Source organism: Xenopus laevis, chromosome 5L (assembly GCF_017654675.1).
Source record: "Xenopus laevis strain J_2021 chromosome 5L, Xenopus_laevis_v10.1, whole genome shotgun sequence".
In the NCBI taxonomy this organism is placed as follows: Eukaryota; Metazoa; Chordata; class Amphibia; order Anura; family Pipidae; genus Xenopus; species Xenopus laevis.
In genome coordinates, this window is record NC_054379.1 from 16,726,321 (window position 1) to 16,752,006 (window position 25,686).

At 42.0% G+C, this 25,686-nt stretch overlaps 1 protein-coding gene across 2 annotated transcripts in view; it reads right to left on the minus strand.

The window, feature by feature from the left end:
- Nucleotides 1–25,686, minus strand: part of LOC108716094 (sushi domain-containing protein 4) — an 81,775-nt gene that overhangs the window by 27,786 nt on the left and 28,303 nt on the right. For both annotated transcript variants that reach the window (XM_041562566.1, XM_041562565.1), the window contains exon 3: nucleotides 7,898–8,110. In XM_041562566.1, coding sequence (XP_041418500.1) covers nucleotides 7,898–8,110 — 213 coding nt within the window. The remainder of the gene's footprint in view (nucleotides 1–7,897; nucleotides 8,111–25,686) is intronic.

Genomic DNA, 25,686 nt, shown 5'->3' on the forward strand with positions numbered 1-25,686 from the left:
TAAATAGCGAATGTTTTACTGACCTGATAGGCTCATAAGGAATAGCAAACACTAGAGATATATCAAAGGGATTATAGCAACATTTAACGTGGTTTAAAAAGAAGCTATTGGCTCAAAAAACATTTAAGGTTGTATAACTACAGGGCACAGCTGCTAAGTAGGCTAATAAATGATGGTGTCCCTTTAAACGTGAAAGCATTTCAGAAGAGTTATTGCTGAAGGAAGCGGCCTGATGATGGCTGTTATATTTTTGCAGTAAGCACATTTATTGCTGCACGTTGCATTTATGATGATGTGATTCCCACTCTGCTTCAGTAATCAGGGCTGCTAACTGTTAATAACAGCACCAGATGTGCTCGAAACCGCGCCGGCTGAGTGGTCCCCCATGGAAATCTGCTGCCGACAGATCATTATTAGTGCCACGGCCGTTCCTCTGCAGGCCATATTTTCAGTCCATCTCCCACCTAAGTACATTCTTGAAGCATGGCTAATTCAGGCAACCGCAGAGGTAATGCTAATGACTGGTAACATATACTCATAATGAGAAAGGTGCCAGCTTACAGGCACATGCAGGGCTGCCATCAGGGTGACAGTTACAGGGAACCTGGTGCATTTCAGGCATGGGACAGTCATCGATTTTCTTTTTATGTAGCGTTAGAGCACTGCTGTCCAACTCATGAGTGTGTTGTGTGAGCTGCTTATCTGAGACATGTCTGAAGGCCTGGTTATATTATAATGATATTAAAGGAAGGAAGTCTGTAATGTGTATAGTCAAACTGGAAGCAATAATATGCCTTGGCCCTTTGTTGGACAGCCCTATTTCGGGGTATAGATGTCAGGGTCTAACAGCTATAGTTGGTCGGAACCAAGGAAGAAGTTCTATGAAGAAAAGTCCAATTTATGGTGTAGGGGACTGGTAAATTATCAATCAGTTATTATTTAACAGGTGATCCCCTGGGGTTATAGACTCCTAAACTGGGTCGTAATATACAGTTAGGAGGGAGAACTGTTTCCTGATCCCGCATCTAGCTATGCCCCTGTAGTTCAATGAGTGTCCTAAAGTGTTCTAAAGAATGCAGGCCAGAGCAGCAACATGCCCTGGCAGTCCTAAAATGATTCCATCTGAGCAGGCAGGTGAAACAAAGTTGAAACCTAGGTTAAGTAAGGCCTAGTAAGTGTTAGCACTCTGTTAGATCACACTAGTTGTGATAGATAAGATCAGGGCTAGCTATATGAGCAGCCTGAAGCACCACCGAGGAGATTATTAAGGATAACAGTCCTGAGTGCACCTGCCCAAGAAGTAGGGACCAAGTGTTCAGACTAAGGGATGTTAGTAATTTCCCTAGGTTCCACCTGACTCGAGGATAATTATAACGTTACAGTGGCATCCGAAGAGTTAAGAACGTTTGTAGTAATTTTCCAGGCAAAAAATAAGGGGAGACAGCGAGTATCAAAGTCATAGTCAAGGTCATGAACCAATGGATTGAAGCAAAATAGCAATATAGGAGCACCCAAGAACTTTAGCAAGAAAGACTTATATTCAGCATTGAACCTGTGTCTTTGGCATCATCTAGAGATTACGTCACTATGCGGCCATGGGCACCTCCATCTTGGAGCTCTCCATAAGGGAACATTCTTGACAATAAAGGCCCATACAGAGTTGGACTGGGCATTCTAGGGCTCATATTGGGTGGTATTGTAATGTTCATAATGAAAGTAAATAAGGTTTGGATACTTGAAAGATATTAGACTACAAACAAGCGTTTGTCCCTCAACAGCACCTGTAGAGCAGGATTTGGGTAGATAATTTTTTACATCTAGGAATGCAGAATAGGACATGGTTGAGATAGATGAGGGGTGTGACCATGTGTGTATGAAACATTTGTTTTTTTTTCCTTATTGATAGGGCCCACCACACGAGGACCAGGATTCTGGTGGGCTAACGATTATGGCCCACTGGGGGGGGGGGGTGGAGAGCTATGTTAGCTGGGGCAACATTATAACTGTGGCCTCAGTTGGGACCCACTAGGGTTGGAGAACCTCTGGTACCTCTAGCAAGCAGGTCCAACCTAGTGTTCAGCATCTGCTGGTGGGCTCCAGACTGAACACCTTTTTTGAAGAAAATATAATCTAACAAATATCTTAACATCTAAAAATATCTGTTACCTAATAAAGTCTGTATTTTGTGCTTTCATCTAGGCTTCCCCCTCCCTTAAGGTGCCCAATTGGTTTCATGTGCCCAGTGCCAATGTCCTTCCACTAAAAAAACAGGTATGAAACTAGCGAATAGCTGAAATATTCCCTTCTGTCACATTGTAGAACATTTAGCTCCACAGTTTTCTTCCCTTTCTGTGTCGCTGAAGGGTCTCTTTTATTCCTTCTGCAGCATTGCAGGTTTTATATACATGCCAAGGTCATATCCCTGCTCCGATAGCAATCACTCATACAGTACATGTGCCTTGCAGAGCTCTATGTGCTGCTTTATTATAGTCCTATTCTTCCATTTATATTTACTATTCTTAGTGTTTCTCATTCCTCGCAAATACAGATGCCACCAACACTATCACCTGTTTGCAATTGCTGTAGGGTCTCAGTATAGTAGTGATGATGTCCATTCTATGATTTAAAAAAAAAGACAAAATATTGTTTTATTACAAAGAGCTACGGAATATGGTTTGTTTTAATCCCAACCCCTCTGGGAGGCGCAGAGGTAGTTGATAGAGAGAGATTTTGTGCTCTGCATAATCAGCCCCTCCCTTTCCTTACTGGCTGCTTGTGTGTCAGGCTTACAGATAAGGAGGAGTTCATTACACATGGGATTTAACTGTCAGGGAGACTCTTTTTACACGGTTTCTTTTGCTTCTCAGTTGCTCTGTTTGCACTGTTTATTGCAATAAATAACTAAGAAAAGTTAGGTTGAATACATCTTCAACACAAGCTCTAGTTATAATGGATCTTGAGATCTTGATCTTGAGAAAGCTATAAAGGGAAACGCGCGTTGGCGAGTCTCTGATTACTTCGGTTTTTTAACACTTTTCTTTGGTTATTTTTAATTGGTTTGGATCTATTCAACATTGCTACAGTCTCCTTCAATCTCTAACAATCTTCTTTTCATTCCAAGGGGCCAGTGATTTGTGGCTTATTAGGGTTAGCCTAGTCTCTCCAAGATCAGGGCAAGCTAATATACCAAGGCCACAGTCTCGGTTACCATGTCCTGCCTTCTCCTTTGTGGTGTCCCAGTCTTAGAAAATAACAGGCATCTAGCTTTGGGACAGCTCCACCTTCTCCTGTTTCATTATATCTTCTCTCTATTCTGTAAGACTGTAGCATTTGTTTAGCCCTTACTCAATTTTGGTCATTTTTTTTTAATCTATCTGGATCTTTTTAATTAATTTAACTATCTGGCAATTTTTGAATGCATAGCACCTTTGTAATCTAATCCAATGTATGGTCCTGGTACAAATTATTTATTTAATCAACTTTAAGCACTTTACTAATCAATTGCACCTCCTAGATGAATTTTGGTCCTTTTTAAAAAAAATATTTTTTAACCTTTTCTAGTTGGGCCTAATCATGAATTATTAATGAATTGATTAGTTATAATTGGTTAAACACTTATTGGACACGATGCACTAATTGGCACTTTATATTTATATGCATGAACTGGGTAGAAATGAATTGTCGATTAATTAATTGACCAGGCACACCTTGCAATTTAATTAAGTTTATTATTTAATTTAGGGATTTTGATTAATCGCTGGATATTAATTAAGACGTGACAGTCGAGGTACTTTTCTATATTTTCTTATAAATTTCGAGCACTGACCTTCTGACCGTTGTCAGCCCTCGAGTGTAACTACTAAGATCTTGTTTTTTGTTGGGATTTAAGAGTTCTTTTTCTTCTTTTTATTTTTCCCAAGGATCTTTAAATATGTTAAGGCCTATTTAAAAACACAAACTCAACTGCAAAATCAATTGCTATTTTGCACACTAGTCACAAATAGGGTCAAACCCTTTCTATACAGTTCTTACCAGGCATTTGGGGGGACGTGTCATGATAAAGGGGTGGTGGTGGTGGGGTAAACGGTCAGAGCAGTGAAGCAAGGGGACAGTATAATGACACACGGACAGATGGAGAGCGCGTCAATTTGTAATATTGGACTTGGCAAGTGTTCTACTTGCTATGTCAGGTGGCAATCCTATACAGTATACACAAGTATGTTATGGGTTCATAAGACAGACCAGTGCCATTTTTTAACGGACAGCCATATTTGCAAGGCTGCGTCAGTTTGAGGAGCTGTGCGTTTCCCCTATAGAGTGTGCTTATGAGTGCAGTGAGCTGGCATTGACCTGTCCTGGATACAGTCACTAGACATACGTAACATGATTTTTCCCTGCCGAGCTAACATATTGACTGCCTCCTCGCTTCTATGATTCACATTTAAACAATCTGTTTCCCTACATGATGCTGTTTTTTAAGGCCCAGAGATTCCATTAAAACAAGTGTCCTTGCATGTGGCCTTCGGCTGAGTATAACAATACACATTATTTGAAAACATTGGGTTACACTAAATGGTGTGCAGGACTCGGACTTACTTTTTTTGTAGAGTTTTCTACATTCAATTCCCTCCATCCCTGAATAATTTTGCTGGAATAACATTTCATTCCTGGCTGTATGAATGTATCGCTTAAGATCCTTGTTAAGTATTCACTGAGCGTTGTTACGCAGTTAGGTTGTTAGATTTAGTTCTAGTTTACCGATCTTTTAAATTTGGTAAAATGTATAGGTGGCATCGCCGTTTAATATCAATATCTTTTGTCTTTCAATGACTTTTGCTCAGAAACTGAATAGGTGGGATTAATTGTACAGCTTTTGTCAAAATCTGCTGTTTATTCTGTAAACACAATAAAAAATATAAAAGAGACAAAAATTGTTTTGTTGGCAGGCTGATGGTGCCCACACTTGTAAACCGATGCATCTCCTCCTTCTAGAAGGTCTGATATTGAGATGTAAAGGTAAGTCTGGAGGGCGGCATTGAGAAAGTTGGCTCAGGCAGGAGGCGACTTTAGGGATGGAATTGCCCTTTGGCACAGAGTAAGGTGGATGAGTACAAGCTGACAATGGGCATTTATTGCAGATGAACACACCCCATGCCCACTGGTATCCCCATGCACTGAAATAAATCATGGTTGTGAATTATAGGCAAGGAACACTAATGCATTAGCCATGGTCCAAGAAGGAACAGAGGAAGGATTTGCTCGTTTTCAACATAGACGTGTCCCAACTGGCCCAGACATGTTATAGGTATTCCATAGTTTATCATATTGAAGGGATGCCATAGTTCTATCTCTTTGGACATCAGTCTACAGAGAGGCTGGTTTCTGCAAAAACCAAGAGTCCTCAGTGGGAGAGGATCTTTTACCCACAGCTAAGGAAAATAACTTACTGGAACTGGGGAAAGGGAACCTGTGATTTACTGAGTGTACTAAGTCTAGCTCCTGCCATAAGACACTATAGAATTGTGAGGTTGTTAGGGTAGTTAGTATGAGCAGCTCTGTGCTCCACTATGAAGGAACAGCATAGGGTTAGAATACCCTGGAGACATCTAGGCTTAAAGGGGTGTTTGACCTTTAAGTTAACTTTTAGTATGTTATAGAATGGCCAATTCTAAGTAACTTAATTGGTCTTCATTATTTGTCTTTTACAGTTTTTGAATTATTCACCTTCTTCTTCTGACTCTTTCCAGCTTTCAAATGGGGGTCACTGACTCCATCAATTAAACAAATGCTCTGTAAGGCTACACATTTATTGTTATTACTACTTTTTTATTACTCATCTTTGTATTCAGGCCTCTCTTATTAATATTCCAGTCTCTTATCCCAATCAGTGCATGGCTGCTAGGGTAATATGGACCCTAGCAACCAGATGGTTGAAATTGCAAACTGGGGAGCTGCTAAATAAAAAGCTAAATAACTCAAACACCACAAATAATAAAAAATGAAAACCAATTGCAAATTGTCTCAGAATATCACTCTCTGTATCATACTGAAAGTTACTTTAAAGGTGAACAACCCCTTTAACTATAGAGGGAGCAGACCCTGCAACTCTCAGTGGACCCCCTGGGCAGCAGGGGGGCCACTGGAAGATTAGGGATGAGGGGCATGGTTGAGCTATGGGGGAACTGTGATTTTGAGTGCATTTCAGGTCACCTGTCATTTCATTTCATTGAGAAGAGATTTAGGGTACAATACATTTCCTTTCCTATATCTGGTACAGGGGTACTGTGTGGTGTGATTAACCTATGACTGGATGGTCATCTACCTGTATCTAATGCATCTGGTGAGTAAACTACTCTGTAGTCAGGTCCGGACTGAGAATTAAAATAGGCCCTGGCATTTCAGGTACACAGAGGCCCAATAAACCCACACAGAGGCCCAAACAGCCCCCACCAGCCCACTAAATACTGACTTTCTATGGCACCTTATAGCAGCCCCTCTGGCATTTGCCAGAACCCACAGATTGCCAGTCCGGGCCTGACTGTAGTACATTACCAAGTGGACATCTAACTAAAATCAATGGCCAATGGGATTTTCCACTCCGCCCCATTGATATGTGAATAAGCCTTATCATAGGACAGTCAGAAAAGTTGGTCTTGTACGTAGGCTGACGGGCTGCCAAGAAAAAGGCCAGTAAGAACCATTTCTGCCTATTTCTGAGCACTGAAAGATGTTAGCTATTAGACAGAAGGCTTTAGTTACCCTTTAAATATTAGCTTTTGTTTTCCACAGATCCAACATGTCCCGTTGCCCACCTGTTCTGTTCATTAAACAAGTAGGAAAGCACAGTGCTGCTCCTGCTGTCATCCTACTTCTTTCTTATTATTTATGGGTCCTTTACAGAAACAATCTGCTCCCACTGATGTATTCCGACTGTCGCCCACAAGGTCACTGCGTCTCATCTTCCTATAATTTATTCCCACTGTTTGACTTTCCATCCACGAATCTCACTTCAAGATCAAATGCGCCGCTCCCTCTGCGCGTAAACCGATGTGAAATAGAAAAAGATCCTTCCCTGCATTTCAACGTTATCAGTTCCCCACCTGGGAGCTTCTGAAATGAGTCAACCCCCCGGAGATCTTTCAAAGTTGGAACTTTTGGAAGCTCGTCACATACATAATCTTGAGAGCAGGCACAGGGAATCTTTGGGGATTCAACTCCCAGAAATGCTGGGATTGAAAGCTCTGTACAGATGGAGCCCAAAACGGGTGATGCTCTGTCCTTACTAGACAATATACTGTAAGTAATCAGGTATGGGTGATATTTAGGACATGAAGGATCAGTCAGGGTTAGGGTTGCCAGTGCCATCTGACCGGTATTTTACCGGCCTGGCTGGTAAAAATGATGGCTGATCCCAATGTTATTAATAGGAAAAAGCGATAAATTTATAGGAAGGCCGGTATTTTTTTACGGAAAAGGTGGCAACCCTAGTCGGGGTCCATGTTGGAAAGCAGTTGCTTGTAAGCCCTAGGGCAGCTGTGCTTGCTGGATGATAAAGCAGCTCTGTGCTACAGACCCAGGCTAGTTTCAGGCATTAGCTGCTCTTTAAGAACATTTCCGATTATCCATTTTTAACATGTGCCACTGGGGAAGCTCAATAGAAAAGCTAATGTTCCTGAGCTTGCCTTGGGGAAAGCGTACTCTCTATATATATCATGAACTAACAGCACATGTACCTTATACTACACAGGAGCGGCAAATCTGGGCCCATTTAAAATGCTGGTAAATAATAACAGAATAATAAAAAAGCCAATCCGTACGGCTGATAACACAAGTGGGAGACGGACGAAGCACAAATCCCTAAGAACATCTGTCTTTAAAGGATGGGCTAAAGCCTTACCTTCCTGTAGGCACACTGGTGTGTCGCTGGGCTTCCAGGCAAGAGACCCATTGTACAGCTGCACGCACATCTTCTTCGAGGGGCCCTTGAGCTTGTACCCGCTCTTGCAGTGGAACCGGACGACAGCATTTTCAAAGAAAATCCCCATGCTCTGCGTCCTGTATCCATTTTCTGGCACCTCAGGGACAGCGCATGTTGTCAGATCGTCAAATCCTGAAATGGGCGAAAATCAGACAAATGGCACCTTGAATATTGGATTACATTTTTTCATTTTATCTGACTCTAGGAACAATGTAGAATAAGCCAGTTGTCCTCCAAATTTTTTATTCAGTTGTCTTGTTACATTGTTTGAGGAGTCAGAAGCAGAAGTGCAAAGAATATAAACAGCTAAACAGACACCACTCTATGTTCTTATTTATAAGCGAGATAGTCCCTACCTTTAATTTAGTGGATGCCAGGAGCCCCTGGGGGCATCTGAGAAAGAAGGTACTCAATGGTATTGGTGTTGAAATGTATTGAATCATCATTAGAAGACTACAGGAGAGCAAGGGGAGCTGCCCCTTCTGAACTCAGCCAGGAGTGGAGGACTGGAACTCCATCACCAGTGAGACTGGTCGGCTGCCTGCCCAACTGCAAGGTGACTGGGAGGTGGTGGCTGAGAGTTATTGCAGCAAAGATACCTGTGATTTTTATTGAGGCTGCCCCTGATAGCAAACAAGTAAGCAGACAAACATTACAAGGATGTGACAATTCCAAGTATGTGGCTCCTGAGTGAGGACGGATGCTGGGTTTGCACCCACAACCTGAAAGCAGATGGCTATATACATGGAGAGCTACATTTTGGGAAAGATAGTGCTAAGAAATGGACTTTGTGCCTTCTTAGTAACCCCAAGTTTGCATGATTACCAGCGGGTAAGTATCCTGTCTATTCTGCCCTAGAAGTGCCAGGAAGGGGTTACAATGTTGGAGCAAGTGTCAAAGTGGAGCAGATGTTTTTTATGGTCACTATTATGTTTTTATCTTCCTTCTGACAAGCTGGTACCTGATACCCTTGGGCTTTAATTATCGGATTTCAACCCAAATAAATCAATGTAAATAGACCAACCCGCAGGGGCAGCAACTCTTACAGACACCAACAGAAAGGCACGAATCACAAGTCCTGAAAAGCTCCCGGCGCTGTATTCTGTCTCCTGTGCCAGGGAAATCTTCATGGGTGAGATGCCCCTGCGAGCGGCGCTCAAATGTTCTGTTCAGACCAGCAGAAGCAATTTAATGCTAGTGAAGCACAGCGCCACAATGAGCCAGTGATCCGATTTATTTGTGAACTGGCTGTGCCCCTGAATGCAAACCGGAAAATAAATATATTCCTTGCAATGTTCTCCAAGGGAAAAAAGAGGTCTCATTAATATTTTACTTGTTGCTGAACTCAGGGACAGTTAAAGCTTCAGTCTGGGCTCTCTTTAGAGGTCATGGGAAAAACATTTGGGGGACCCCTTTAACTAAATGATTTAAGTTCAATGATTTAAGGGTCACAAGTTAAGGTCCCCATAGACGCGACGATTCTTCTTGCCGAACGACCGATTTTTGGGAAGCCAGACCAATCCTTCGAAATTATCGTGCGGTTAGTGGTATTCGCACGATCGTACATCTTACGATTTTTCGGCCGACATCTGTCGGGAAATTGATCGGCCAGGTCAAAAAATCTTTGTCGGTCCCAGTGCAATCTCTCTATGTTTGCAGGGCCAAGCAGGCAGCTCCCCTTTGTTTTCCTGGTAAATTGGTCTTTTTAGTTGATGGTAAATTCGTACGATCGTTCTGAGAAGATCGTGGTCTCACGATCAGGATCTGATCTTTTAAAAATCTCAACATCTATGGCCAGCTTTATGCATACATAATAAAGTGGTCTTGCCATCTTGAGTATTTACTATCCCAAGACAGGACAGTCTTGTTGGGACTTTTTTGGACAGGGCCTTGGATTCCACTAAATCAGAGCCAGGTCAAAATTTATTAGGGGTAGCCAGAGAAGGCACTGGTCATGGATGCAGTTGGTGGGTGGTGGCTGTGCAAACTAAATGGCAAGTGTAGGGGGCAGGTGTGAAGGTTTTGGGGAGGGGCAGCAGGCAGGACACCAGGCCAAGTAGTTTTGCCTTGGCTGCTAATACTTGGCCTGGCTCTGATGTCCAAGGCAAATAGTACTTGGCTCTGCACCCCTTCCCGTCTGCATCCCCAGCCACGTTGTCCCCACTTCCGATAACATGCCTTTCTAGATGCCCGCTAGCTCACTCACCTTGCTCTACCACTGTCATAGGAATTATATCCCCCTTATTGCACTATAGAGGCACATGGAGCTACTAAATAGATCCAAAATAGCTCTACCAAATAATAGCTCCCTCTCCTGCAATGGGTGGTAAAATAAAACCTTGTTCAATGGTACTATGCTTACTATAACTCCCATGATACTTTTTAGTGCATCATTGGAGATGTAGTTAAGCAAAAGCTTGAGAGTCAGATGTTGACTTTGCTCTGGAGGAAAGGGTTAAGGATTGCAGACAGAATTAATTCCACTGCATCACAGGGGCTTAGATGCATCCAGGCTGCACTGTCTGGTGTAATAATACAAACAAGTAGGAGATGTTCTGTAGTTTTATCACATCAGGTCCTGTAGGCAGCAGAGTTATATTTACAAAGCAATGAATGCCCACTCTGATTTATGGCTGCTCAAAAAGCAGAAGGAATTTAATGGCGGAGTAGACACAGGCACGGTGGGACAAGTTTAACGCAAAGAAAGAACATTAAGGGATTCTGGAGAAAGGGGATTTCCAATAAGAGGAAACTGACCCACCAAGGGACCTGCTGGCAGCTGCCAACCTTCTTACACCTAAACATCTTTTCGGCACTCAGACTAAAATGCCTTTGTCCCTATGCTTTCCCCAGTGTGTGCATGTAACAGAGCATGGGTAAGAGGATAATTCCCTCTGCTAAAGGTCAGTTTGTTTAGCTTCATAAAGCTTTATGTTCTGCTGACGGAAATGCCACTGATTCCCTGCGGAAACCAAATGCAATCTCTAAGGCTGGATAAGGACACAGAGCAGAGGGCTTGGGACTGATCTGGAGGGGGCTCACAGGTGTGAGTTGAGTTTAGGTGATTTCTCATACATTCATTTCCACGGAATTGTTAATTACAATAGAAGGCTACAGTATCATGCCTCCCAACACTCTGGATAGGGAAAGAGGGACAAAAGTGTTTGACCACGCCCCTTTTTGCAGGCACACCCCCTCATTACTGTGCCCATTTTACAAAATTTGCCAGGTTATGAAAGCTTGAACACATTTCTGTAGTTTTTATGTTTTATTACAGTTTTACTAATGAAGGTGAATTGCCCTATAAGCTGTGAGTCTAACTTCTCCAAAGGGACAACAATGTATCAAGTATCTATTCTGAGCTCTCTGCCAAGAGTCAATTAAGTTAGAAACATTGTATCTCTTTTGGCTATTCAGTACAGAGAAATTGGGACTTTCCAGTACAAAAGCAGGACTGCGGGTTGAACGGTCAAAAGAGGGACTTTTCTGCTCAAAACGGGACAGCTGGGAGGTGTGCAGCATGTGTAGCATGTCACCCAGCTAGCAAATGAAAGACACAGCACTATAGGGCTCGTTTAAACATCTCAGGTGCAAATGTTGTGCCTGCAACTGGGTGCAAGACTGTACTGGGTGGGAAATACTCATTGCAATTGTGTCTGGCAGTGATGCAGAGCAGCGCCCTTGTGCCAGATGCATCGTTAATGGCACATCTGAGACAAAGTTCAGAACAGCAGTTTGTGGCTCAAGGAGCCCTGTGCATCCACGTTGAGCAACTGTGCAACAGATGCTCCTACTTGTAGTGGTTTGTATGGAGCATGTATGGAGCCTGTATTAGACTGGGGCTCATAGGGCCCACCAGAGAAACTGACATTGAGAGTTCACTTGCACAACAATTAGCTATAGACAGTGCGAAATGTGACAGGCGTCATATAGACCTATGAAGAGGGCTGCTGGATATTGTAATTGGTTTATGTCCATGATTGCTTGGTCCTATTTAGGTGTATATATATATATATATATATATATATATATATATATATATATATATATATATATATATATATATATATACAAAAATAACAAACAAACCGCACTCTAGGGGCAAATTCACTAAGATGCGAAGTTGCGCCAGGCGCAACTTCGCCGCACTTCGCCGCACTTCGCCAGGCGTAGTTTCGCCAGCGCTTCACAAATTCACTAAAATCCGAAGTTGCGCACAGGGGTAGCATAAGGTTGCGGAGTTGCGCTAGCGTTGTTTCGCTATATAAAGCGAAGTTGCGCTAGCGAAGGCTAATTTGCATACGGCGCGAAATTCAAATTTCAATGGAGGAACACGTATCTGCACTACAAATGCCTAGAAAACCTTCAAATCTGCAAATAAAAATTTCATTTTGCCCTACACATGTGCCCACTGTCTAGGTAAGTTGCCATGAGTCAGGAAATGTAGGGGGAAGGAGGGGAGCCCCAAAAATTTTTCGATCTTTTTCAGCCTATCAGCCATCATGTAGAAAACACGCCAGCGTTTTTTGGGACTTAGAAAAAATTTTGACTTTTTTTGAAACAATCCCTATCTTCTCTATTGCGCTTCGCCAGGTCTGAGGTGGCGAAGGAAGTCTAGCGTAAAAGGTAGCGTTCGTTAGTGAATTTGCGTAGTTTCGTCGCTAGCGAAGATTCACCTGGCGTAAGGTTGCGAAGTAACACTAGCGAAATTACGCCAGCGTTCGTTAGTGAATTTGCGCAGTAGCGAAAATGCCAAACGCTAGCGAAACGCGCCTTAGTGAATTTGCCCCTAGGTCTTTTGTCAAGTGAAAAAAGTTTAAGTGATGTTTATTCCAAAGTTTCGGCTCCTAACTCAAGCTGTCCTCAGGGAGTCTCTGCAATTTGTTTGTTATTTTTGTATGTATGATATATCCTGCACCTAGGCATTTGGACATTTACGAGGAGTGCTCCAGGTAGATAACTTGTGTGTATATATATATATATATATATATATATATATATATATATATATATATATATATATATATATATATATATACACACACATACACACATATATATACCTTTCCATTTTAAATGCAGCTTGGCTGGCTTTTTTTTGGAACAAAATCAATGCACTCTTGCTTCACATAAGCATTAGCAGTCCCGCTTTAACACACTCACTGGTGTTCACACAGACCCAACTTTCTAGCACTTACAGCTTTCACTGTATACAAGTCCCAAAATCCTCTCTTGGACTCACACTCAACACTCCAAGGGGCAAATTCACTAAGCGCCGAAGCGCCTAACGCTAGCGTCAATTCGCTAGCGTTGGGCATGTACGTTACTTCGCAAATTCACTAATGAACGCTGGCGTAAATTCGCTAGTGTTACTTCGCACCCTTACGCCTGGCGAATTTTCGATACGGACGTAACTACGCAAATTCACTAACGCGTGCAGTGTACTGAACGCTACCTTTTACACTAGACTTCCTTCGCCACCTCAGACCAGGCGAAGCGCAATAGAGTAGATAGGGATTGCTTCAAAAAAAGTTTTTTCTATGTCCCAAAAAACGCTGGCGTTTTTTCTATATTATGGGTGATAGGCTGAAAAAGATCGAAAAAATTTTTGGGGCTCCCCTCCTTCCCCCCTACATTTCCTAACTCATGGCAACTTAACTATACAGTGAGCACATGTGTAGGGCAAAAAAAAATGTTTTATTTGATGTTTTGAAGGTTTCCCAGGCATTTGTAGCGATTCTACGTATTCCTCCATTGAAATTTGAATTTGGCGCCGTATGCAAATTAACCATCGCTAGCGTAACTTCGCTTCGCTTAGCGAATCAACGCTATCGCAACTTCGCAACCTTACGCTACCCCTGTGCGCAACTTCGGATTTTAGTGAATTTGCGGAGCGCTGGCGAAACTACGCCTGGCGAAGTGCGGCGAAGTTACGCCTGGCGCAACTACGAATCTTAGTGAATTTGCCCCCAAGTCTCTTGGGAGGGGTTTCTCTCTCCGGTCCATTGGAGCTCTCTCCAAATACTTGGCTCAGCAGGGAATCACAATCTCCTTCCCAGCTACCCTCTTCCAATAAAGGAGACTTCTAGGGGAAGCACTGAGGTGTAGTCTCACGCCTTTTTTTAACTGCAGCTCACCTGCAACTTAATTACTTAGATACCCACACTTGGCAGCTGAAACCCCTTAATGGAGCAAGGAATGGAAGACCCACCCTCCTCCATTCACTCCAGGGACCCATTATCCAGTTTTTCCTAAGCCGGTTCATGCTTGCTGCAACACACATATTTTCCCTGGAGTTTTATATTCACCAGTCTAATACTGGTGAAATATACACAATATTGTGCCCTTTTTACACACATATTATACAATATATATTTATATTAAGTATTTATATAATGGGAGCTGTCATTTGTGTCCCTTGAACAATGCAGAATGAGTAGAAGAGGGGGGCAAAGTCACATAACAACCGCAAAGTTGATCTACTCGCAAGAGAAGCCATTTTTGCAAATTCCTATGGGAAATTCATTTGCAAATTAAAGCAATAAGTCCCTAACGCTGTTGGTTAATGCAGTCCGAAATAGCAGCACCTGTCAGGTCCCCTTATCATTATGTTACACAACACGCTATGCTAAATCACAGGAATAAGTGCATTTACTGACGTGCTGCAATTACATTAACATTTCAGTAACATGGAGCAATGCAACTTATATAATGAGGGTTGCGTTTAGCCGTGTCCTCGGCAAGTCCTTAGCACAAGGCAGCTTTAGTATAATGTAGTTCAGAGCCCAAAGGACGGTGAATGTCTGGGGTTGTAGTTGAGTGAACAGACATGGCCAGAGTCTGTCAGTTTGAGCAGTATCAGGGTATTCAATGGAAGAAGAATGTGTGACACCGAATTTCACAGGTATCAGATCACCCCTCCTTGCAGGGTCACTGAGCTTTCTGAGCTCCATTGGGGGGTTTCTGACCCCCTTGTCTCATATAATAGTTGATATGTGATCTTCCCACTTGTCTCTATAGCACAAGCCTCACTGGGGAGCAAAAATGATAGACATTTATCTACCGAACTCATTGCTCCCTGTGTGTATATGGGACACATATAAATGTATTTCCCAGTATCAGAATTCAGAAATGCATTTCTGTTGCCATTGCTAGTTTTGTGCCTGTAAAATACATGCCACCATCAGGATACTGGTTTTGGAATTAATTCTGTAAATAGAAAAGAGATTGGTTGAATTTCATGGCATGTGAATGTCAATTAGCTGCTAAAATCCTTAGCTTTCTAGTTCTAAGCACAAACTGTGAGATATAGCCATGTATTCCTATGGATCATTAACCTGACATATGGTTGAAAAGCATTGCATCTAAAAATGTGCCTTTGCTTTTTTAATCTGTGCTCAAGAGTGTGCTGGCAGGGAGCACTCTCATTGGGGTCCCTCCTGCTACTATAGGCACCATCTCTCCCTACTATACCTGCTATCCCACAGTCACACTCCCTTCCCAGAGACTATTATCCCACTGTTACTATAGACACCATCTCTCCCTACTATACCTGCTATCCCACAGTCACACTCCCTTCCCAGAGACTATTATCCCACTGTTACTATAGGCACCATCTCTCCCTACTATACCTGCTATCCCACAGTCACACTCCCTTCCCAGAGACTATTATCCCTCTGTTACTATAGGCACCATCTCTCCCTACTATACCTGCTATCCCACAGTCACACTCCCTTCCAGAGACTATTATCCACTGTTACTATAGGCACCATCTCTCCCTACTATACCTGCTATCCCACAGTCACACTCCCTTCCCAGAGACTATTATCCCACTGTTACTATAGACACCATCTCTCCCTACTATACCTGCTATCCCACAGTCACACTCCCTTCCCAGAGACTATTATCCCACTGTTACTATAGGCACCATCTCTCCCTACTATACCTGCTATCCCACAGTCACACTCCCTTCCCAGAGACTATTATCCCTCTGTTACTATAGGCACCATCTCTCCCTACTATACCTGCTATCCCACAGTCACACTCCCTTCCCAGAGACTATTATCCACTGTTACTATAGGCACCATCTCTCCCTACTATACCTGCTATCCCACAGTCACACTACCTTCCCAGAGACTATTATCCACTGTTACTATAGGCACCATCTCTCCCTATTATACCTACTATCCCACAGTCACACTCCCTTCCCAGAGACTATTATCCCACTGTTACTATAGGCACCATCTCTCCCTACTATACCTGCTATCCCACAGCCACACTCCCTTCCCAGAGACTATTATCCACTGTTACTATAGGCACCATCTCTCCCTACTATACCTGCTATCCCACAGTCACACTCCCTTCCCAGAGACTATTATCCCACTGATACTATAGGCACCATCTCTCCCTACTATACCTGCTATCCCACAGCCACACTCCCTTCCCAGAGACTATTATCCACTGTTACTATAGGCACCATCTCTCCCTACTATACCTGCTATCCCACAGTCACACTCCCTTCCCAGAGACTATTATCCCACTGTTACTATAGACACCATCTCTCCCTACTATACCTGCTATCCCACAGTCACACTCCCTTCCCAGAGACTATTATCCACTGTTACTATAGGCACCATCTCTCCCTACTATACCTGCTATCCCACAGTCACACTTCCTTCCCAGAGACTATTATCCACTGTTACTATAGGCACCATCTCTCCCTATTATACCTACTATCCCACAGTCACACTCCCTTCCCAGAGACTATTATCCCACTGTTACTATAGGCATCATCCCTCCCTATTATACCTGCTATTCCTGAGGGAGGAAGCCGAGTGGGTTAGAGGAGGAGAAGGATTTCTAAGTGATTAAGCGGATGCTGCAGCCTTACTGTTAACCTTTTAACAACCAGAGTGGTAGTTATCTAAAGATTTTAAAGGGGCTGTTCGCTGATTAAATTTTTGTGGATGGGGTTTACATGTCCTTTAACTGTGAACAAGAAAAGTGTCCAATTCAGTTGCCCAGAGCTTTAAAGTCACATAACTTTGCATCAGGTTTGGGTGAACACTTTTCAGACCAGTGTTAACATTATGACCAACATCAACCTTAGCATGGCAGCTCTTATTCTAAACAGACACGCTACTCACTGAATCCTGTAGAATTACACACTGGCACCTACCTCTGTTGTCAAATGATGTTTATCTATTATTTACTGTGCATGAACGGAAGTAATGAAGGCCCACTGTGAAGATCCGCACGCTCTCCTGAATAAATGCATTTGGTGGGACGTTAACCATAGCAGTCCAGCTGTTCTGTTTAGATTTGGAGCCTGAGATGCACTTCATAGAAGAAAAAATATCGCTTAAAAGTCTTGCCAGTTTGATTGAAGTATATGCATGCCTTTGCTTCCAACACAAGAAGCCCCATGATACAAGGTTTCTTTTATTTGGCACAGATCATTTATCACTCTCTCCAAAGACTTGCCAACAGCAGCCTCTTATAAAGCCATTAAAACAGGGAAAGAACTAGAACAATATTAACTTTCCCTTTTATAGTATGAAATTTGGAAATGTCATTCCTTTTCCAAATGTCTGGATCAATGTTTTACTGTAAGTAATCCGTTTTCATACATCTTTTGTCAATTACAATATGTTGTCTCTGTTCATAAAGCAATGACAGACTATGCAGCAAGGTGCAATAGGGACAATAGAGACCGCAGTTAAGTCTCAAAAGTAGGGCCCTCTGGCCAAATATTTTGGTTTCATTATGTTTTTTGTATATTTTGTATAAGCTGCTGGAAATGGTTTCTCATTGTAGGACAAAAACAAGCAAGTTCGTTGGATCTTACAATAGAAAGCTCCTTGAATGGACCTTCTCTACTATTGGATTGGGAACAAAGATGGAAATAAACTGGAATGAAAGAAACTAAATTGGATCTAGATGATGAAAAGTAACTGTATACCAGATACAAAGAAAAATTTTAAAAAATGCTGTCTGGCTGGAATCTTATGATACTGGCAAAATTAAAGTGGGCTGGATCATTTATATTCATTTATATTCTTGGATAGCACCAATGGATTGTAGATGGAGATATTAAGAAAAAAAAAGACATGCTGGTTTGTTCTGGTGACACCCAAGCAAAACAAATTTGTTTGTGGTACCAAATCAGCTTGGTTGCATCTGCTGATACCTCATGAGAGCAAATTAATTGGTGATATCAAATCAAAGCTGATTAAACTTTACAATACTGGCAAAGGGAACGTTGGTTGGATTTTGGATAGTGCGAAATGATTGAAGATGGCGAAGTGTAGAATTGTAATTCTGATTTGTTCAGGCCATACCCATACAAAACAAGTCAATTAATGACATCATATCAAGGTGGTTGGACATTACTATACCAATGGATAGTTCATTGAATCCTTTTTTAGCCATAGATTTCGATGCAGATACTTTAGAAAAGACATGCTGTTTTTTTCTGGTGATACTTGCTTGGATCTGGCGATTCCTACTGAAAGCAAGTTGGTTGGATCTGCTGAGACCTACTGAAAGCAAGTTTATTGGATCTGCTGATACCTACTGAAAACATTTTGGTTTGGTCTGCTGATACCTCCTGAAAGCAAGTTGATTGGACTGATAAATACTGAAAAGCATGCTGGTCGGATCTGCTAATACCTACTGAAAGCACGTTGGTTGGATCTGCTGATACCTACTGAAAATATTGTTGCTGGATCTGCTGATACCTACTGAAATCAAGTTGATTGGATCTGCTGATACCTACTGAAAGCAGGTTGGTTGAATCTGCTGATACCTACTGAAAGCAAGTTGGTTGGATCTGCTGATACCTACTGAAATCAAGTTGATTGGATCTTCTGATACCTACTGAAAGCAAGTTGGTTGAATCTGCTGATACCTACTGAAAGCAAGTTGGTTGAATCTGCTGATACCTACTGAAAGCAAGTTGATTGGATCTGCTGAATCCTACTGAAAGCAAGTTGGTTGGATCTGCTGATACCTACTGAAAGCAAGTTGGTTGGATCTGCTGATACCTACTGAAATCAAGTTGATTGGATCTGCTGATACCTACTGAAATCAAGTTGATTGGATCTGCTGATACCTACTGAAAGCAAGTTGGTTGAATCTGCTGATACCTACTGAAAGCAAGTTGATTGGATCTGCTGAATCCTACTGAAAGCAAGTTGGTTGAATACCTGATGATACCAGGAAAAAGCTATAAATATGTAAGTCATAATGGTGGAGTGCTGCTGAGTGTAAAATGCATAGTGCTTTCTATGCTTTTTATATCATACAGAGATGCAAATTGTCCTAATCACCCTAGTGTGTATCTGTCTCTAAGGGCTGTTACTGACGAGCGGTTGAAGCTGCGCTCCCCTGTGTTCCGTTTTTCTGCGTTCAGCCGCAGGGGAGCGCAGGAATAGACGCATTACGTTCTTTTCAATGTGGCTGTACTCACACCGGTGCGTGTAGGCGCCGAACGCAGGAAAAATGCAGCATGTTGCGTCTCAACCTGCATTCGGCGCCTACACGCGTCTGTGTGAGTACAGCCCCATTGAAAAGAACTTATTGCATCTATTCCTGCGCTCCCCTGCGGCTGAACGCAGAAAAACAGAGCGCAGCTTCAACCAATCGTCAGTAAGAGCCCTAAGGCCAAACATTTATTTGAAAAGGAAAGTGGCAATCATTTCTCTGTGTGCATGCAGTTTCCTTCATCAGGCTTTTTACCTTCTAGATTCTTTGGTGCTTAGAGGGTTAATTAAAATGAAATATCATTATTGTGTGCATGTCGACTGGAAGAAAGATGCTTTGTGTTATATAATGTTGCTTTCAGCACTCCCACATAAGCATGACAATACCTTTATTATTTTTAACGTAGTATCTTTAATTATCAATTTCATCACCTACACATTAGCTTTGAGCGGATTAAATGGAACAAATCAATAAATTAATCAGGCAACGTAGTGCAGGGTCCGCTTTTGTTTTGGTTTTCCAGCTAATTGTGTTTTCTGAAGAGAAAGTCTCAGAGCACTAAAAATACACACGATTCATTTTTAATTAGTTATGAAAAGATAAGCCCATATGCCAGACTGACTCACGGAATGTGCTGATCTGAAAATATCTCTGGTGCTCAATGAACACAAATCAGAACTTATGTGTGTGTAACTCTGTGGTTACAATGTCAGTCATATGGACTACACACCTGTTACAAGATGCACCCCACTGCTTTACAAACACAGTTTAGTTTCCTCCACCCACATATAATCCTTGGCAGCCTAACATATGGGATAATCTTGCATAGAAATCTAAAGTTAAACACGTCATGGGAAAATATTACCGGGTCTGATGCTAATTGTTATATTGAGCTGAATTATGTAACTACTGAGGTCCACAAACTCAAGAAAAGCACATTGACTATAGCCAACAGTCCTGATCTATGGAATGCCGGCATTTGACAGTGTTCTATTGTTGTGGCTCTTTAGAATTTATTGGACTACAGTTTAGGGGTGATTGAGGTCTGAAGGTTGCCCATCCCTGATTTAAATAAGGCTGTACTGCATATAGCTGGACCTTGAACTGCAGTCTTGGTGTTCCTCAAGGTCAATGTGTCCATTCCCAAGAAAGCCCATTTATTGAAGTCTACTTTCACAGCAATGTTATACTTTAAACCTGAGATGGCATGAGGGTCAGGTAACCCCGGGCAATGCATGGGCACAACTAAAGTTGGAAATCTCTGATCTAAGGAATGCTGCCAATTGTTTTGTCTATCTTCAGAATTAACTGGACTAAAGTCTGGAGGTAGTTGCCCATCTCTTCTTTCGATTACGCTCTGCTACGTTTACTTTGACCTTGACTTTCAGTCTTGGTTTACCCCAACGAAGTGCATATGTCCATCTCCCAATAGAGCCCAAATGATTACGTCTGCTCTCAAAGCAATTTTCTGCCTTAGACCTAAGATAGCATGTTTCTGGCTGAACTCTCAGTGTCAGGGGACTATGTGTTGCATACTGTTGGACATCACTGATATAAGGGATGCTGGTAATTGCCAGGATCCTTCTCTCCAGAATTTACTGGAATGTAGTTTTTTGGGTAATTGGGGCTGATAGTAGCTCATTCCTGTTTTATATTTGGCTACCCTGCATATAGCTGGACCTTGACTTGTTGTCTAGTCTAGCTCATGGAGGTACATGTGCATACTTCCTAATAGAGTCCAAATAATGAGGCTTCTTTCACAGCAATGTTCTACCTATAATGCAAGAAGACACTCCTCTGGCTGTCTGCACTCAGGTGACTATGGTTCTCATGCTGTTGGACATCACTGATCTAAGGGATGTTGGCAATTGTCAGGGCAATCAGGGTTGGGCAAGTTGCCTATCTCTAATTAGGATTAGATGCTACATATAGTTGGACCTTGATTTACAGTCTTGGTCTACCCAAAGGAGGTGCATGTGTCCATCTCCTAATAGAGACAAAATGATTATGTTCTTCTTTCACCGCATAGTTCTACCTAAAAACCCAAGATGACATGGTGACTATGAGTTCCATTCTGTTCAGGGGCACTCAGGTGCAATGCAGCTTTGCAAACGGTAACTTTTCCCTTTGTGCCAAGACAATACAGAGTTTTTTCTGTATAAATAGACTTTCTAATATCCAGAATGTGTCTGCTCTTCCATTCACATTTATAAATATCTGCATTCAGCAGATTCATGGAGTCACAGCCACAGGGATAAAAGCTTAGCTTTACTATGTGCGTTTGATCACAGATAAAGGGTTGATGTAGAAGCCACATTCGGAAATGCACTTCAAAGCATGTGCGTAAATACCCAATGGGTTTTCAAAATACTTGTCATATTTCCAAATGGTTTTATTAACCCTGAGCCAATATATCATAGTCAGTTTTATTTTGTGTATTGTTAAACTAGGCGCCTCCCTGCCATCCGCTCTCTCCTGCAACTGTCAGTTCAGCCTCTACAGGGATTTTATTCCCACTGTAAAAACCCCAAGGATGGCGCCTCTTCCTTCTTATTGCATGGGATGCCCCGATGTCCTCTGGGAAAGCTTATTAGCGATTAGAGAATTTTTTTATATTAAAGACTTATTCATGATTTATACATTCAACCCCTGGAGTATTCTTAATACATTCCAATATACTTCTGGAGCAACATAGCACAAACTTACTACTAATACAGTAGAACCCCCATTTTACATCCCCTGATTTTACATTTTCCCTTATTTTACATTGTTATTTTGTGGTCCCACCTGTATATTATGCATAATACATTTCCCTGATTTTACAACTTTTTTTTCTGATCCCCTTAATAATTTAAAATGGGGGTTCTACTGTACTTTCCTTTATATGATCAGATTAAACTGATACAGGTTGAATTCCAAATCCCCTGTTTTAGGATCTTTTCTATGTTGTTTTGCAGTGTAAATGCCTAATTAATATTAGTATCTCCAGCCTGCTGGGTCTCCCCATAAGATCTGTTTGAAAATTTCAGCAGCCTGAGACTCTGACCTGAGCAGGAACAGGGGTTGGAGGAGAGGCCCAGACATTCCAAGGCAAAATTGTTTTAATTTAAATGAGCACTAAAGGGCAGCACATCCCATAGCACTCTAGCACTTGCAGAATAACTGTAAATCACCTATAACACATGAAACATGTGGGTACCAATTTTAAGGCACAACAAAATGCATTTTCTTATTTTCCCCATTATATTTATCTAATAGACATAAGCAGAAAAATTCATAATTATTTCCCCATAATTTTATGTCATCTCTAGATTAAAATGAGACTCAGCTTGCAGTTTCAGTCTTGCAAAGGAAACCATTGTGCTCTGCCCACAGCCTTTCTGTACCATAATAATCCACTAATAACAAGGAACAGCCTTCTATGTATGCTCATAAGACTTGCAAAGAAATATTATGTCAGTGTTAGTTTCCCCTTGTACTAAGCATAATTCAGTAGGAAAAGCCCCCCAAGTTTGCTCATAGCCTGTACAGAGACATACCATAAAACTATGGCAGCATAAGTATTCTCCTGTACTAAGCACAATTCAGCAGGAACAGCCCCTTAGTTTGATAATAGTCTGTATAGAGAGATCCCATAAAACTATGGCAGCATAGTTATTCCCCTGTACTAAGCATAATTCAGGAGGAACAGCCCCTAGGTTTGCTCATAGTCTGTACAGAAAGATACCATAAGACTATGGCAGCATAGATATTCCCTGTACTAAGCACAATTCAGCGGGAACAGCCCCTAAGTTTGCTCATTGTCTGTACACAGAGATCCAATAAAACTATGGCAGCATATGTATTCCCCTGTACTAAGCACAATTCAGCAGGAACAGTCCTTATACGTTTACTCATAGTCTGTACAGAGAGATACCATAAAACTATGACAGCATAGGTATTCCCTGTGTACTAAGTACAATTCAGCAGGAACATCCACATAAGTTTGTTAACAGCCTGTACAGAGAGATACCATAAGACTATGGCAGCATAGGTATTCCCTGTACTAAGCACAATTCAGCAGGAAGAGCCCCCTGTACAGAGAGATACTATACAATAAAACTATGCCATCACAGACATTACAGATACTTCAGCTGTTGTTGCTCTAAAGCTCCCATTATCCCCCCACAACCAACATTAAAGCATCCACATAAACCAACATTTTTTGGAGAAAAGTAGCAACGTTGCACAAGGGGTTGTTAAAATAATTCAACAACATTAATGGCCCTCCTAACCATCATTCTTTTGGCAAAAAAAACAGATATAGCTATTTCATTTCATTAGCAAGGGAGATTTAAATCAGCGTTGGTTTGTTACCCCTACAAAATAAAAGAGACTCGACAGGGACAGGAATAGCAGATTCAACTCCCCATAAAGAAGATTAAAACAAATGTATCGCAGTAAAGCCGGTGATTCACTTAGGGAGCCATTATTCCAGCAAATGAGCAAGTGATAGAAGTGGTACTTACTGACCATGATACTAGATTATCTGGGCATCCTTTCTGATAGCTGAGTGTCTAAATTTCTTCTCGAGCATTTAGGGAGATTAAAACAAGCCATCAAACGTCAGTGGCTTCAAAGCTGTAATTAGAAGGTTTATGCTATAGGAATGTATCCCCGTCTGAGCATGGGGAAGAGTGAGGCTGATTTCCCAAGCTGCATTTTAGTTGCATTTCCAAGGGAAGGAATCTAGGCTACAGTCAGCTTGTGCAAAGGGACAGACAGTTACCTGTCATGAGCATCGTAAATTAACTTCCCCATGGAACAATTCTATGTGGTTCCCTTCTGCGCATCACTGTCAGCAGAGGACTTGGGGCTCTGAGTCTGTTCTTAGGCCTCTTCTCCATCCCTAAATATAAGTCATGTACTGGGGGTGCCAGGGGATAGCCTCATCCTCTTTAAAGTGAGTGCCACTTCCATCAACCTTATTTTAAAGGAGAACTAAACTGTAATAATGAATATAGCTAAAAATGCCATATTTTATATAGTGAACTTATTGCACGAGGCTAAAGTTTCAGCTTGTCAATAGCAGCAATGATCCAGGACTTCAAACTTGTCACAGGGGGTCACCATCTTGGAAAGTGTCTGTGACACTCACATGCTCAGTGGGCTCTGATTGGCTGTTGAGAAGCTAAGCTTAGGGCTCGTCACTAATTATCCAGCAGAAAATGAGCTTCCCCTGTAATATAAGCTGATGCTACAGGGCTGATTATTAAATTCTGATGCTAATTGCACTGGTTTCTGTGCTGCCATGTAGTAATTATCTGTATTAATTACTAATCAGCCTTATATTGTGACATTTCTATTCTATGTGTACTGTATATTGTGAGTGGGTCCCTAAGCTCAGTAAGTGACAGCAGCACAGAGCACGTGCAGTGAATCAGCAGAAAACAATATGGGGAGCTACTGGGGCATCTTTGGAGACACAGATCGTTACTGCTAAAGGGCTGTGGTTGCCTTGGGCTGGTACAGAAGCCCAAAACATATGTAATGTACAACATTTCTAGCTACTTCTTTAGTTAAGCTTAAGTTCTCCTTTAACAGAAATTGATTCATCCGGCAAAATTTTCCACAAGAAAGCCTTTACTGCAAAAATAGCCCCTGATTCTTAAAGGGGTGGTTCACCGTTAAGGTAACTTTCAGTATGTTATAGAATGGCTAATTCTAAGCAACTTTTCAATTGGCCTTCAGTTTTTCTTTTTAATACAGTATCTAGTAGAATTAAGTCAAAGGCAACTGGGCATTTATAGTTTTTCTTGAAAAATTTGAGTGGATTTATAATAGTTTTGCATTCTTCTTTGGATTCTGTAAAGCTACAAATGTATTGTTATTGCTACTTTTTATTACTTATATTTCTTTTCAGGCCTCTCCTATTCATATTCCAGTCTCTCATTCAAATCAGTGCTAGGATACCTTCGCAACCAGATTGCTGAAATTGCAAACTGGAGAGCTGCCAGGGCCGGAACTACGGGCAGGCAGAGTAGGCACGTGCCTAGGGCGCAAAGCTTGGAGGGCGCCAGGCACATTCCTTTCTCCGTTTCCTACCCCTAGTCCGGCTGAGTGCGCTCCTCTCCTCTGCAGTCCTGCGTGCTGTTTGTGCGCGTGCGCATGCGTACGTGTACAGGAGGGGAGGAGGAGAGCATACCGGAAGGGGGTGACAGGTCAGTCAGCGCGCATGCGCGCGT